A 16380-nucleotide genomic window follows, 5' to 3' on the forward strand; every position below is an offset into this window, starting at 1 on the left:
AGGATACAGCAGCCTTTAGGATAGGATACTTTATTTCAGAGTTTCTCAGTTTTTGTCCTCCGCAGTACCACTTCACATGGTCCACTTATTAGAAGTACCACCAGAAGTAACTGGTGATGACATCATCACCTGTTGCTTCTTGGGTGGGAGGCCAGATGCACTGCAACCAACACCAGTAAGAAGTTCAGGGTGGATGGAAAGGCGCTTCTGAACATGGGAAAGCATGCTTTGGAGTTCTGCCTGCCAAGCCTCCTACCACTGTTCGCTGGGTCGAGTTCCTGGTCTCTGTGCCAGTCAGCAAGTATCCAGGGGTACCACTAGACACCACCTCAAGTATCACTGGTTGAGAAACACTGCTCTTTTTCTTAATTTTTAACTGAGAATTTGGGGAGCAGAAATCAGAGGTGAGTCCTGGAGGTTACACCTGGGTTGAAATGCTTGGGCTGTTTCACATATCCCATAAAGCCAAACCGATGTTGGCCAGCAAGCATACACTCAGTGGGAGCTGCATTCACTCACAGATCCCGACAGGTATATCTGTCTGCTACAACTGTTTACTGAACTCAGACAGCTTCAGTGTGAGTTGACCATACAATGCAAGGGGGCATGGGGGGGGGAGAATGATGGTGCTTTGGCTCCCAGCTCTGAAAGCCAATTCATACAACCAGTCTGTATAATCTGGGTGGTTCTGCATTGGACACAGTGATAGGGTACAAAAGGCTGCTAAAAGAGTGGCCCCCAATCTGTGGCAAATAGAAGCAGCCCTCCCATGAAGCGAGGGAAAGAAGTACCCTCTGGTACCAGCCTTGGGGCACTATCAAATGTGGGAGCAGACAGGTATATGAGAACTTTCCAGTGCACTGGGTTCCGTGTTAATTAGATTTGGGTGGGGAAACATTTGGATTTTCAGCCTCAGGCACCCAAATGTCTTTTGTCAGCCTTAGTGGCAAGCTAGTTCTCCACACACCCATGAGGACTAGGCACTTGTCCTGAACAAAGATGAAAGCTGCAACTGCTTCCCAAAGGCAGGGAATTTCATGGTCAAGGAAGTGTGGAGCTTAACATGTGAGATTCCTCAGGGAAGTCTTATAGGGTGGGAGGAGGGCAGAGCTGGTGAAAGTGCTTGGCGTTAGGGGTAAGGTCTAGGTGGGTTGGCTGCGTCTCTGCCCGTACAGTTCCTCCATCCCTCTTTGGCGGAAAGGCTCTGTTTGCACCAGACTTGTGTACCCCTCATTCTTCAACTATCAGAGGAGTGATAAGGCCCTCAGTCAACAGTTTTGAAGTGGACGAGTATTCCAGCCTGATGGAAAGAAGTGGTGCACTGAGGGAGGGGAAGCTGGGGGAGGGGGGGATGAGACTAAATATATGAATGAATAAATTTTTCCTATAAAAATAGACATCAAACAAACAGGGTGGGGTTTGTTTTGTTTAAAACTTTTTCAGAGTCTGCCTACTGCTGGAGAGGGGCCTCTCAATGTGGCTTGAGTTCAGCTGCCTGGCAGCTTTTCCCTTCCTTGGTGGTGCCCAGGCTGCCCCCTGCTGCCCCCTCTGGTTGGCTGGGTGTCGCTCCTGCCACTGTTCGATCAGTCTCCAGCTGCTTGTAATTCTGCACTTGGCTCTCTAGCGCCTCCAGGCTGTCAGGGCTGAAATCACAACCTTCATTCTCTGAACTGCATTCACTCAGATCTGTGATCTCCAGCTCAGAATCTGAACCAGGGTCCTCTTTGGTCCCTCTTCCCCCTGATGGGCTCTGTGCCCTGGTACCCAGCAGCTCCTTATCTCGGTTGCTCATCCCATTCCCATCCCCACGCAGGGGCAGCGTTGTGCCATGGGGAGGCAGGCAAAGACGGGGGACAGAACCAGCCCCCAGTGCTGCAGCCCGCTCTGTGCTATCTCCTGGCAACAGGGAGATGGGGGCTGGGAGCTGGGCCAATGATCCAGACAGGGGGTTGGGGTAGAAGTGGGGTGAATATAGGGAGGCAGGAAGCTTCGCACTGTTCAGTGGGAAGGTGCTGGAGAGGTATGGGTTAAAATTCCAGGGGTAATCTGGGAAGGAAGCATTCCTGCTGTAGGGAGTCAGCAAACTGGGAGGCTTTGTGTACCCAGCAACACCTGCAGGGAGAAGGAAAGAGATGTGAGCAACTAGGATATGCTGTACTCAACTAAGCCCTTGGGGACAGGAAACCATTTATTGATTTATTTCTGTGTAAACCACTTTGTGAACTACTCTGTTGAAAAGTGGTATATAAATATACTAACAATGCCTTGGGCCAACTAAGTTGCTCCTAATAGCTTGTCCTCATGCAATATGTTATCCTCTTGGGATGGATCCAAGACAAGGAAAAGGAACCCAGACCAGGACCAAGGGAGTTGTTTTTACAGGCAGTAAAAAGCAAATTCAGGGATCCATACTTTAATCAGGGCCTCCCAAAAGTGGATGGGGGATGGGGAAGTAGTTTGTTCTCACCTGAGCCTAGGAACGGGAAGGTGGCATCCAAGCGCAGCTTCTCTGTTTCCGTCTGTCGCTCAAAGAGTGGGGTGCGTGTGGCTGGGTCCCCCAAGCGAGGGCTGGAGAAAAGGCTTTGCAGGGTCTAGAAGAGGGGATAAATGACGGCATAGCCCAAATGACAAGTGGTTAATCTCTACCAAGGCAAGTTGGAAGACTGGAAAATTATACTGTACCCTGTGGCTTAATTGCCCTGCCTGCAAATGCAGGGGTGGGGCCACTGTAGTTTTCTTTGAAGTGCTGAAAATGGCACTCTGCCTATACACCATGGCATTCACATGCCAAAGTACTGTAGGTGGCTTGCAATCAAAAAGACACAATGCAAATAAGGAAAAGAGGAATGTAGAGGAAAGAGGCAAAGCCAAGTACCCAAATTCCATGCTCTTGAAAACGCAATCATCTCATGTACTCCACCATCCCTGAGCCCTGGCATCAGAAATCAAGGATGGCACCTGACCTGAAACATTAGCCCTTGTGGGGGAGAGCAAAGGACATGGTCTTCCCCCCTCCCTCAAAGGCTTTTCTCTCTTTTTCCTCATCATACCTCAGGGGTAAGTGGGGCACAATCAGCTCCGTGGTTGCTCCCATTGAAAGGGTTCTGGGTCAGCAGGAACGGGGAATTGGCAGCCATGTCTAGAAGAGGGTAGTTGACCAAGACCACCTTGCTGAAGTTGAACTTGTAGGTAAACCGTTTCCCCTTCGTCTTGTGTAGAATTCGCTTGTTATAGTAATACCTGGTGGGAAAGGAAGCAAGAGGGGAAGTGTGAGTGAGCTGGAAAATAAGCAGAGTGACTAAATTCTTGAACCAAGGCTGTGGTTGCCAGGGGCAGTGGACTGACAAGGGGTGCCTACCTCTACCTACTCACCTGCCTGTGCCACTCTTCTTGAAAAGGATAAGGGGAATAACATAGAAGAGGAGAGTGATGGACTCCGACATTGGAGACCCCCTTCAACTCCTCTTCCTCGTCATTCTTCTTTTCCTTCTTGAATTCAGGAGACAAAGAGGGGCAGGCAGCTGCTTTGCTGCCAGGTTTGAGGGGGTGGCACTTGGTACTTCACCTCAGGTGCCAGAATCTTGGGTTGGCCCTGTACTGGACCTGAACAGGGGTGCCAGCCAGGAAATCATAGTGGAACATGCAAAACTAAGACACTCCTGCTTGTTAGCTAAGCAAGGCGTCACAGAAGAGGTGATCTCTGCAGTAGAATTGTTTTGAGGATAAAATGGTGACTTGGCAAAGTCTTTTTACTTAATGCTTGCCATAAATCTCCTAGCTTCCTCCAAGTTGGTGCTTTGGGGAGAGAGGTAGAGTTACCAGAGCAGCTGCGGAATTTATTTACTGGGCAGAACAGAGCTAAATTCCCAGGCTGAGTTAACAGGAAGCATCAATAGTGCTTAGCTCCTCATAAATATTAATTAGGGAGGTGGAATCTCAAGTGGCACTAGAGGCAACTCTTAATTAATAAGCAATAACAAATATTGCTGTGGATCAATTACACAGGGGGGGCCTACTGGGATGGCAAGCTGTACTGTTGTTATAGGTAACTCGCACAAGTAAAAAAATTGTATTGATTTATAAAAGTTTTAATTGATTAATGAATTGATTAGTATAATTTGCATATGACAAAAAATAATTCCAAAGCAAAACAAATAAAATGAAAATAAAATACATTTTCAGATTATATATGTCTGTGAGACAGAAGGAGGAATACCCATTTTTACAGTGCAGCCCTAAACAGGTTTACTCAGGAGCAAGATTCACTTGACGTCTAAAGCTTAGGATCCCAACCCTAAGAGGTTGCTTATCACCCACAGTAGTTTTAAATGACTTTAAAAAAAAAACCCCGAAAAGGTTAATCAAGGTGACTTTTAAGTGTTTTTTTTCACTGATTAATGTAAACATGGTAGTCCTAATACTTACTGTTTGTCCAGCACATTTCAAATGTTCAAACCACTTCAGGGCAAATACATTATTTCAGACACCTTTTCAATAGCCCTGTAAAGTGGGCATGTCTTATTCTTACCATATTGCTGGTAAGCATATCCCTGCTGAAGTCCTAAAGTGCTGCAAAGACCACAGCTGCGATACAAGGACATCTGCAAGAGGGATCTGAAGGCCTTAGGAGTGGACCTCAACAGGTGGGAAACCCTGGCCTCTGATCGGCCCGCTTGGAGGCAGGCTGTGCAGCATGGCCTTTCCCAGTTGGAAGAGACACTTGGCCAACAGTCTGAGGCAAAGAGGCAAAGAGGGAAGGCCCATAGCCAGGGAGACAGACCAGGGACAGACTGCACTTGCTCCCAGTGTGGAAGGGATTGTCACTCCCGAATTGGCCTTTTCAGCCACACTAGACGCTGTTCCAGAACCACCATTCAGAGCGCGATACCAGAGTCTTTCGAGACTGAAGGCTGCCAACAGATTGCTGGTAGTCTGGGAATAGCCAGGGTTGGCCCTTCTGTGAAGCCAGCTGAGGCAGTTGCCTCTTATGATGGATGGTGGGAGTGCCCACCTATCTTTGTTCCTCCTCTCCCTGACAGTTACCTGAATTTGAAAACAGAGAAATGGAGTGGAAGAGGAAGTGTGAAGTTGAGGTGAACATTGGACTCAAGCGTCAGAGATACTGTTGTCCACTGCTCTTCCCTTCTCCACTCTGCCTCTTCCATTCCATTCTCCTCTTTGTTTTGAATCCAGACAGCACAAGGAGGAGGAGCGAAAATGATGGCAGACATGCCACCAGGTATGGGGGTGGCATTTGGCTCAACAAAGTGCTGTGCAAGGAGAGGCTGTCTTTGGGACCTCACCTCAAGTGCTGGGAGGTCTCAGGTCACCCTGGAGATCATAAACTTGCCTAAGCCACCCAGTGAAGTCATGGCTGGGATAAGAGTTGAGTCATCTCACATTCTTCTCTGCAGTGCTCTGTCAAGTAGGTGGTCTCAGGGATGTCACACACCTATCATGTTGTTGGTTCCTACACTACACCTGCAAGTGCCGATGACAGCATGAAACATGGAAAGTTAGGAAGGAATAACCAGGCTGTAAAGTGGCTACAGAAGAGAAACTGTAGCTCTGCTCAGTTCAATCACAGCAGGAAGGGGAGGTAGTGCTATGGCGCAGTAGTGCTGAAGTGTGAGGGTTGCTTTGATGAGCAATGTGCTGTCCCACACCGTCCAGTGCTGAAGTGGGCAGGGACCCATGCTGCTTCTCATTCTATGACACTCCCTCATTTCATCAATTGCCTCACCTCAGGGCCCTGCTCAATTTGTCATAGTTCATATGAGGTTTGCATTTGCGGATGCCCCACAGCCGGGCCACTTCATCTGGGTCCTTGATGACAAACTCGCCGTAGTCCCCCTGCCAGGCGATGACGTTCTGATATTCTTCCTTCTGCAAAAGCTCCAGGATGAAATGCCACAGCTGGATCTGACGTGAGCCGGGGCTTGACTCGGGTTTGTAGGCCCAGTCTGGGAAGGCGAACCCTGCCGGGGGAGAGGGACCAACAGAGAAAGATAAACCAACTGCTTTCTGGAAGGGAGCCCTGCTTGTAGCCAACTTGGACACTCACTCCTGCTTGGTGTGTTTCCTCATGAGCTTCTCACACACAAGCAGAGGAAGGAGGCCTGAGATGAGTTGTAGCTCAGTCTTGGCTGGACACCAACTGAGGGTGCTCTGCACCCTCAAACATCGGAAAGAGGCAGATTCCTCTACCAGTGGGCAAGGAGAGATGGAACATTGCATCATTAAATTCACAGAGATGTCTTTGGAAATTAGCAGTCAGTACTGTCGTCTGAGTAAAAAACCAGACTTGATTAGTCAATGAATTGTAAGTGATTGAACAGTTAATTGATTAATTTTTTAAATTCAATCCATATGTTTGCCTATGAGTAAAATAGTAGTTGTGAAGCAAACACACACACTTACTTTGCTTTCAGGCGATGCCAGCTTACAAGAGGCACCCCCTCTTATGAGAGAGAAAAGGAGGGGGGAAACTGCTTTTTCAGCCAGCTCTTGCCATTCATTGTTTTCATCAGTATTTGTTTTTCAAATAACTTGTGAGCAAAACTGTGTTGTCAAATTATATGGAACACCTTTTTAGTCAATCAACATATTTTACTGGATTAAACACTGCAGTCCTTGTGTCTATTAACCCTCTTTGTAATTAGCAACCAATTCTCCTGTGCCTTTTGTGGCACCACAGCTAATGGGATACTGAACTGAGGAAGAAACAGCATGAAAAAATAAAGACAGGATTGCACAACTGGGGATCCACACAGAAAGCCACCCTTCTACAGCACAGTACCTTCCACACCAACTGAAAGCAATTCTCTGAGATTTCAAACAAGAGGGTCTTTCCCTGTCCTAGAGCTGCCAGGCTTTGAACCTGGGACCTCCTGCATTAAAAGCAGATTCACTAACACGAGCTTATGACATTCTCAATGAGTTTATAATAGTGTCTCTGGGTTTCTCCTTGTTTTTCTTAATCTAGTCTCTTACAAGTGTTTACTGTATGCAGTTTTGTTGTTATTTTACCATGTATGTCCAAAATATTTTGGTGGTCTGTTTTAAGGATTTTTTTTTTTGCCAGTTTGTGTATTCACATCCTCTGTTTTGGTGAACGTGCAGTGCACTGCACAACTGCTTAGTGCCCAGCCTTTCAGCAGGCACATACATGTCTATGCACAGATTTTGCAGACACTCACACAAAAAATGTTACACGTGTGCAAGACCTCCACTGCAGTTTCCTCTTATACAACTTAGCAAAAGTTGCCCAAGCTCTTTGAGATCTCTTGCTTGAAGTGCTCCACTCGTACTTATTTCCTCTCTTCCAGTTTTGGATCTTAATTCCACAGTGGGATTTAATAACAACCTGACACTGTGTTTAAGAGCAGGCATCTCCAAGGAACCAGGATAGCCAGCTCGGTCACCTCCACCCCAACTAATTAATCACGGCTAAAAGCTGAGCTCTCTCTGCAGCTCATGGGGGATGGATTTCAAGCAGAAGGTGCTGGGGGAGATTCTTGGGCCTCTTCTGCAGAAAAGAGGTCAGGCCGGCCTCCTCAGATCTGTGCCTCTATCTATGAATCTATCATTAACAGGCCTAATGAACTGCTGATCAATGCCTTGATTTTCAGTTACACGAAGCACCTTTGGCACCCCTGCAGTAAATTACATTCACTCTCCCGAAGGCCTCCCTATACATCACTCGAATGCCATGGCTCTCAAAGTGTGAGGCCAACCTCCCTGAGGAGACTCAAATATGTTGGATGGAAAGTCCTGAACACTACTTGTGTTCCCTTCCAGTCTCTGTGTTGGGAGAAATAAGGATAGATGAGACCTGAGGTTTGGAGGTTACATGAGCTCAAACTACTACAATATACTACACTATTTGGCTTCTATTAATGCTGTATCTCTAGAGCATACAACCTAAAATTAGTCCCCAAATTAATATACACATTACCACATCATCTGCAAATTTTAGGGGTTTCCCCACTAGGTAGGTACGTGAAGAAAAGAATCCCTGAAGATCTGAAAACCTAAAAACCGTATAGGCAGAGATAAGAACATAAGAACAGCCCCACTGGATCAGGCCATAGGCCCATCTAGTCCAGCTTCCTGTATCTCACAGCGGCCCACCAAATGCCCCAGGGAGCACACCAGATAACAAGAGACCTCATCCTGGTGCCCTCCCTTGCATCTGGCATTCTGACATAACCCATTTCTAAAATCAGGAGGTTGTGCATACACATCATTGCTTGTACCCCGTAATGGATTTTTCCTCCAGAAACTTGTCCAATCCCCTTTTAAAGGCGTCCATGCTAGACGCCATCACCACATCCTGTGGCAAGGAGTTCCACAGACCAACCACACGCTGAGTAAAGAAATATTTTCTCTTGTCTGTTCTAACTCTCCCAACACTCAATTTTAGTGGATGTCTCCTGGTTCTGGTGTTATGTGAGAGTGTAAAGAGCATCTCCCTATCCACTCTGTCCATCCCCTGCATAATTTTGTATGTCTCAATCATGTCCCCCCTCAGGCGTCTCTTTTCTAGGCTGAAGAGGCCCAAACACCGTAGCCTTTCCTCATAAGGAAGGTGCCCCAGCCCCGTAATCATCTGGCAAGATGGCAAGAGATGGCAAAGATGGCAAGAGTAATCTAGGAATCCATTAAGTACACTGCTTAATTTCTAAAAAGATGCCTGGGATTTCTTAGCAGGAAGTGAAAGGTAGTCTGAACATGTTCAGAGCCCATCTTGTCTTTATTCATACTTTCTAGGAGCACATCCCTTGGTGATCACATAGCCCTAAACCTATCACATTTTCTCTCTTCTAGAATCAGTGATGATAAACTACACCTTATGCCTAATTAACTTGAAGGATCAGGATTTAGACTGACAGCAACAGGATTAAATTTGGTCAATTCAGAGTTCTTTAAGAAGTATGCACTGTACAACCTAGTTAAGCCAAAATTAGTCTCAATTTAAAACCTCTTTCAAGTTAACTACTGTACCTGCCTCAGATGATGTGGAACAAGCAGGGATGTTGTTGAGGGGAATTCTGGGACTTTTCCTACAGCAGGAGTGGTGATGTCATCAACAGGAGCATGCAGGTGCTGGCTTTGAAACATTGTTCAAAGGACTTAGCAGGAGGCAAACTGAGCAATTTGCCAAGGAGCATAAGCCAATGCCTAGGGGGGCCATCAGCTTTCCCAATGATTGTCTGAAAGTCAGTATGCAACTCATGTTATATTAAAGCTACAATTCTATGCAAATTTGCCTGGAGTAAGTCCCATTGAACCCAGGAGGACTAATTTCTGAGCAAACATAAGTATGTTTAGGGCGCAATCCTCACTTAGGGTGCAATTTCCAGCAGTGGCATAGCTGTACTGGTGGGGTATGTGCTGCATCCTGCAGTCGGGAGGTACTCACGGAGGCCTCTTCAAGGTAATGGGATGTTTGTTCCCTTAGCTTGGAGCTGCATTGCCCTTGCTTCGGTGCTGGAAAGTCGGTTAGGATTGCACCCTTATTTATTTATTTATTTATTTGGAATACCTGAAACCCACTCTAACAGTTTGAGGTAAAATATCCTTAAATGAGGTATAAATTTCAAAATACAAATAAATGGCTGGGGAAGAAAACATGCTAATGGAGAAGTTTGAAGCTGATTATTTTATTGTATGATGGAGGATGGTCATGACAGACTCCTGCGCTTTGAACATTAACCCTACACCACTGGTAGCCAAAGAAGGTTAAGGAATAATTGAAAGCCCTGCTGCTATTATAGCAAGAGCTCTGGGACTGACATTGCCAAGAGTGTTGGGTTGTCAGATACTGGCAATCATTTCAAAGAGCTGAAAATGATTTTTAAAGTCCTCGGTGGCCTAGATACCTTAAGGACTAGTTTCCCTCTAACTGAAGAATGCTTGGATCAACAGAGGCCCTGTTCTGGGACCCCTCCCCCGAGTTAGTGGCTGCCTATACCAGATTTGGATCAGATTTTCAGCTGTAGCCCCCACTTTGTGGAATTCCTTGCTCCAGGGTGTTTGGCTGGCACCCTCCCTCTCTGTTTTTAAATGCTAGGTCAAGATGATGCTATTTCGGTGCATCTTTGAACTGGGCAGTAATTGATTACTGGCTGGTCCTCTTATGTGGTTCTCTAGTTTGATTTCTGGTACTGGAGTTTTATGGTACTGTCAGTATTGAGGTGTTGATCACTGATTGATTGTTAACTGCCTTGAGGGTCCTACATAGGTGGAAGAACACAGTATAAATGTTTTAGTAAAGAAACATAATAATATACTTTGCATCTACTTGACAACATTGAACCCATGGCAACAATTGGATTCAGAGAGGGAAGATCTTAGTTCAAAACCCTATAACCGCAAAACTCGCAGGGGGTACCATGGGAGGGACCTTACCTTGCCACTCAGGATTTGAGGGAGATGAAATGGGGAGTGGACAACTCACATGGTCTGCCTAAGTTCCTTGGAGGTAGGTTGAAAGGCAAAGGTAGAGCAAATGAGTCACGATTCCTCCTCCCCTCTAATATTATGCTGGACTGATAAGATTCTTGTTATGAGTTCTCTGCCATGATTCCAGCCTGGGTGTATGGGGGAAAAATGGAGTCAGCTGGCTAATGAAACATGCAAGGCTTCTGTCCTCAGAGGCCCAGCATGGAAAAGAGTGCCCTGCGGATAAAACCAACTCCTTTGATTGTCGCTATTGCCCCCAGCCTTCAGCTTGGAGCTACAAACTCCAGAACTGCCTAGACCCTTGAGAGAGATTTTGCTGTAAGAGAGGGGGAGGGTGCAATTATTAGCTGTGTAAAATGAGTGGATCCAGGAGTGTGTGTTTGTTTATAGCTAACTGGGAGAGGATAATTGTGCAAGCCATGATGGCTGAGTCCAGTTGCAAATCTGGGTGAATTTGTATGAATGGGGTACTCCGTGTTGGAATGGAGATACATTTGTTCACCAAAATCGAGTGTGCTGATGTGTTACTTTTACCAGATACTCTTTGAATATGCAAACAGTTGTCAAGTAGTCACTGAATCTTTGATATATGCATATGTATTTGACATCAGATGATATTTCTTTGTATCAATATTGATTTATTTATCAAATTTATTTACTTAGTATTCGATAAACAGTTTTTAGAACCCTGGATCTTAAAGACTACTTTTAAAAATTTTATTGTTATTTTTATGGATAAGGATAGCACAATCCTGTGTTTGGGGAGCACCACTGCAATGGTCGCTATGCTGGCGTGAGCTGTCATAAAAGCACCATAAAACTTTTGTAGATTACTCATGAGAAAGCAGTGCTGGTGGCCTGCACCAGCCTATCAGTGCCAGATTTGAGCCCTTGGCTTACCTGGTGGAGGTAGGTTTTATGCAGAGTGGGACAGGGGCTGGGAGAGGTTAGGGGGGAGGGTTTTGGAGGCAGGGAGGGGGTGTTCCTGGGTGAGAGGGGCAGAACGGGGCCTGATTGGGCCCAGATGGGGGGCAGGATTGGCGGAGGTCTCCTCTGCCATGTTGTATCCTCTGTCCTGGGTCAGCCGGATCTCTACCAGATATATAGCTGGTGGAGATCCAAGTAGCCCCTTATGGCTGGCTGGGGCATTAGTCAGGGTAAGGGGGAAAATATCCCCTTTCCCAGGAGACCTCCAGCCACCTACTAACCTATGCTGGATACAGTGCAGGCCATATGGCCTGGCTGCCCCTGCGCAGGCTTAGGATTTTTTTTAGCAGGGGGAGAGTAACTGGCCCACCTCACCCCAGCAGTGTCTTTTCTGGTGGCTGTCTGCTGGTATTCATTTGCATCTTTTTAGATTGTGAGCCCTTTTGGGACAGGGAGCCATTTAGTTATTTGATTCTTCTCTGTAAACCGCTTTGTGAACTTTTAGTTGAAAAGTGGTATATAAATACTGTTAATAATAATAATAATAATAATAATAATAATAATAATAATAATAATAATAATAATAATATGGCTGCCGTTTTTGAAGTATTGAGGAAAAGGGGGCATAAATTTTCCAGACTAAGCCTGTACATGATCTTTAGCCTGTGACTGTGTTTTTACAGTCTTTGTATTTGATCGGTGGTAGCTAATGCTATCTAGCATGTGATCGTTAACATGCAATGGTATTTGGTATTTGATAGCCGGCATGCAATGCAATTTCATACTTGATTCGCAATGGTATTTTTTAACAATCAATATGTTATGTGATCCCTTATTTGATATCTGTAAATACTGAAACAATAAAGAGATATCAACAGGTCTAAAATAATCACATTTTGAGATTAAAGCGACATTTTGCATGCCAAATTTTCATGGTGAAATTTGAAATATGGAATCGACAAATGTCTGAATGTTCTTTTCAGCACTACATGGGACTGCCTTCAAAGATTTCTTGGAAGCTTTTATTCCAAAAGTGATGCTATTCTGCTAAGTTTTATTCAAAAACTGCCAGTTCATTTAGGGTCACACTTTAAACTGCTGATGACCACCTTTAAAAAGCCCTAAATTGTTTGGGGCATTTAAGTATCTCCAAGACTGCTGCCTTCCAAAAGGGCTTGCCAGTTTCAACCACAGCCTTCCTTCATGTTCCCTTCTCTGCCTCCCCCCCCCCCATCTTCATGTAACACTCTAACTCAGAGTGTTGATGTTGACCAGTGTTGACTGGTGGTGACGAGGGAAAGGGCTTCTTTGGACTGTGGTGCCTTGTATATGAAATGTCTTCCCAAGGAAGTCTGCCTGTCACCTCTTTTAAGATCTATCTGGCCCCAATTAAAAATAATTGCACTGCATCTTACTGCAGGTGGTTTCAACAGATTGTTTTCTATTTTCCACTATTTTTTCATTGATGCCTTTCTTTCTTTCTGCTGATTTTTAATTGCTATATTTGTTATTTTAATTATGAACTGAACTGAGAGATTTTTTTTTTTTTAATAGGACAGCGTACAAATAATCTAAATAAATAATGGTGTTTAATACAGGATAGTTTTAGGGCAGTGGTAGGCATCCATGAATTTTTCTAGAGTCTGTTTTGAATATCAGAGCTCAGCTGTTGAATAATAAAGTAATACAAGTGCCTCTGAGCCTGTGCAAAGTATCCTTGCCACTAAGTAATCCCAAACAGACTCCTCACAACTGCAATTAGGGGGAAAGGCTCTTAGGATATAAGGACCACATTCTTGAGATTTTTATACAATCAGATTGTAGGACATAGATAAAGGAACCCCTGAGGCATGTTTGCACTGTCTGATGGGGGGGGTAGAGTGACAGTCAGCTGAGCAGTGGTTAGAGCAGCCATTTTCAACCACTGTGCTGTGGCACACTGGTGTGCCACAGATGGTCTGCAGGTGTGCTGTGGGACCTTGGGGGAGGATCATTTGTTAGTAGGGCCACTGGGGGATGCAAGCCCCTGCTGTCAGTGTGATGTGCCTTGTCAATTGTCAAAACATTGATGGTGTACCTTGACAATTTTAGTGCCTTGTCAGTGTGTGTTGATATGAAGAAGGTTGAAAATCGCTGGGCTAGAGTGTTCCATTGAGGTTGAAATCCCCACTGCATTAATACACACTGAGTGAGTTTGGGTCAGTCACTCAGGTCCAAATCCTAACCAACTTTCCAGCACTGACATAGCTGTGCCAATGGGCCAAGTGCTGCATCCTGCAGTTGGGTAGCAGTCACCAAGTCCTCTTCAAGGTAAGGGAATGTTTGTTCCCTTATCTTGAAGTTGCATTGTCCTTACCTTGGTGCTTGAAAGTTCGTTAGGATTGTGCCCTCATTCAGCCTAGGCTACCTTCCAGGGTTGTTGTGGGAGATAGTGTGGGGAAGGGGGAGAATCAGGCATGCTGCTATGAACTTCTTGAAAAAAGGAGGGGGCATAAATGCAGCCAATAAATGTGTAAATGGTATTTCTGGTGACCCACCAAATACAGGTATGTCTGTATTCTTCACTGAGATTCAGGCCCAGTGCCAACCTTAAAAAAAGTAAAGACTGGCAAAAAAAAAAGTTCACATGGGATCTTTATCACAGCCAAAGGTCCTGCAGGTCTGAGTTGGCTGGTTTGTTGATTAGGCAAGGAATAAGGCCCAAAGGATGCAGCCAGTGAGGAAAGATGGGGGGGGGGGAAGTGTTACCTGGAGTCCAGAGAGCTGGAACAGGTGAGGTGAGGAGCAGATCAGAGACACAGTTACAGTCCATGCTGAAGGAGTGTTACACCTGCAGAAAAGGGGGGAGGACAGATGAAGGGAAAGGGAAAGGAAAGAAAGGGCGGTGGGAGAAAATTGGACAAGAGTTCAGAAGAGGAGAAAGGAAAGTGGAAAGTTTCAGGCCGATCTCTCCAGCCCCACCAGTTCCTTTCACAGCTGCCCCAGGGATGTGTGCTGGGTGACCAGCAGGTGTCCTCTTTTCCCAGAACGTGTCCTCTATTTTAGCCTCATGTCCTGGAAAATAACTCAAATGTCCTCCTTTCATATGTGAGCAGGCAGCGCAGAGCCTTCTTGCAATTAAAATAATTTTAAATTTAATAAGTAATATAAGGTTTACATTATAAGGCTCCGCCCCAGGAGCCTGCACAGCCCGCGTCCAACAGGCGAAGGGGCCTGGCCACTGTCCCCCTGTCCCCCAAGTTGGGGGGCTCCCGTGGCGCAGTCCTCCTCCCCTTTGCCGGCCCCTCCCTGCATTCTGCCGCCTCCCGCCCCCCATGTTTGCGCCCCACAAGTTCCCTCTTTGCCCTCCGCCCCCTCCAGGTTCCATCTGGCGCCCCCGTCCCTTCCCTGCTCTGCTCCGCCCGCCCGCCCGCCAGCCAGCCTATTTGTGGGCAGGAGTGCGCCTCCTCCCCCCGCCCACGCTCCCCCTCCAGCCGCCCCCGGGCCCAGCGAGCGAGCGAGCGAGAGCGGCTGGCCGGGCTGGGGATAATTACCGCCGCGGCAGAGCAGGGCCCTGGGCGACTCCGGCCGGCCACACGCGCCCCAGAGCCGCATCGCTGATGCATTCGCCTCCCGGACACCAGAGAGGGAGAGACGGGGCGCGGGGGGGGGTCTTCTTCCCGGACCCTGCCCTCTCTCCGACTCCCCTCTCCTCCAGCCCCTGCCCGGTCCCTCCCGACCCTTCTCCCTTCAGCGCTCCTTCCGCACCCCCGTTCATTTGCCTCCCCCCTTCACCCCGCTCCCGCTTCTTTCCCAAGCCCCCCCCGCACCCCTCGCCCTCCTTCCCCCACCTCCTCCCTGCCCCTTTCGCACTCCCCCTTCCTGCTTCCCTGCCCTACTCCCGAGTCGTCCTTCGCCTCCTCCCCTCCCTCCCGGGTGTGCTGGGGATGGGGGGGGGCGGAGAGTCCAAGTTGGAGGGCAGGTCCCACAGCGCTGAGCTGTCTTCACGAGGGGCTGACACCGCTTCCGACAAGGGGGGGTGGAGAAGGGCAAGTTCATAGCAAAGCTCCGCAAGCCGGCCTGTCAGCGCCCCAACAGAGGCCCCCCCCACACCTGCCGCGTCCAGGACACTCGCTCTCCGCCCCGAAGAAAAGCCAGCGTGTGCGCAGCTCTCCGGGGTCTGCAGCGGGGGCTTCCACCCAGCGAGCAGCAGGCGGCCCGAGTCCCCCACCCAGCCCAGGAGAAAGGCCCCCCACTGTCATTGTGCTGGATCCGTATCGACAGTGATACTGCTTCTTGACAGTTTTCTTGGCACCCCCCTTCAAAACGAAAGTTTTCAAACCCCCCCCCCCAAAAAACACATTTCAGTTAACTCAAACTGAATGAAAAAAATCGATGGGAGGCCTAGCCTCCCCCGCCAGGAACCGAAACACGAGCGTGGGATTTGGGAGAGGTGCCAGAACCTTCACTGAAGGCCTGGTGTTGGCGGGGGGGGGGGGGGCGGTCCGGGCCGCTGCTGGTAGAAAGCCTCGGTGCCACCCCCAGGCTGTACATGCGACTGCTGCCCCTTCTACAATATGCTTCTCTTCATCTGCACACGCACGGAGGCCCGTCTCGTTCCTGCACGGACAGGAGCACGCAGCACACGAGTGGCTGTGTATCACTGGAACGAACGTTGCACAATCCCACCCCAGAAACTGGAGGAGCAGGGACCAAAAACGAAGGGGGGGGGAACGTGGAGAGGATGAAGACCACAGCAGCACCAGAAAGGGACTGGGAAGGAAGGCGTATTGAAGGCGCCACCTGCGAGGGAGCCGAAAAGGAACGTGTGAATGCACTGCACGGGTTCGTCGCCATCGCTCCAAGTGCTCAGCCCTGTTCAGCACCGGGGACAGCTCCATCCACTCGCGAGGCGGCGCTTGCTCACTACGTCCCCTGCCCGACACGCGGCCCGTCGCTGCCCTTGCAAGCGACCTCCACCTTTCTCACTTTCTCCCCCCCTCCCCC

At 47.8% G+C, this 16380-nt stretch overlaps 1 protein-coding gene across 1 annotated transcript; it reads right to left on the reverse strand.

Moving 5' to 3' along the window:
• Window positions 1–1471: 1471 nt before the first annotated feature.
• ERFL (ETS repressor factor like) lies at window positions 1472–14206 on the reverse strand. The gene is made up of 5 exons (XM_066638111.1): window positions 14143–14206; window positions 5744–5978; window positions 3051–3240; window positions 2468–2591; window positions 1472–2112 (listed from the first exon to the last, which is right to left on the reverse strand). The coding sequence occupies exons 1-5, from the start codon at window positions 14204–14206 to the stop codon at window positions 1472–1474; spliced, it is 1254 nt and encodes a 417-aa protein (XP_066494208.1).
• Window positions 14207–16380: the final 2174 nt, after the last annotated feature.

The sequence above is a fragment of the Tiliqua scincoides genome, chromosome 10, assembly GCF_035046505.1.
Source record: "Tiliqua scincoides isolate rTilSci1 chromosome 10, rTilSci1.hap2, whole genome shotgun sequence".
Classification (NCBI taxonomy): domain Eukaryota; kingdom Metazoa; phylum Chordata; class Lepidosauria; order Squamata; family Scincidae; genus Tiliqua; species Tiliqua scincoides.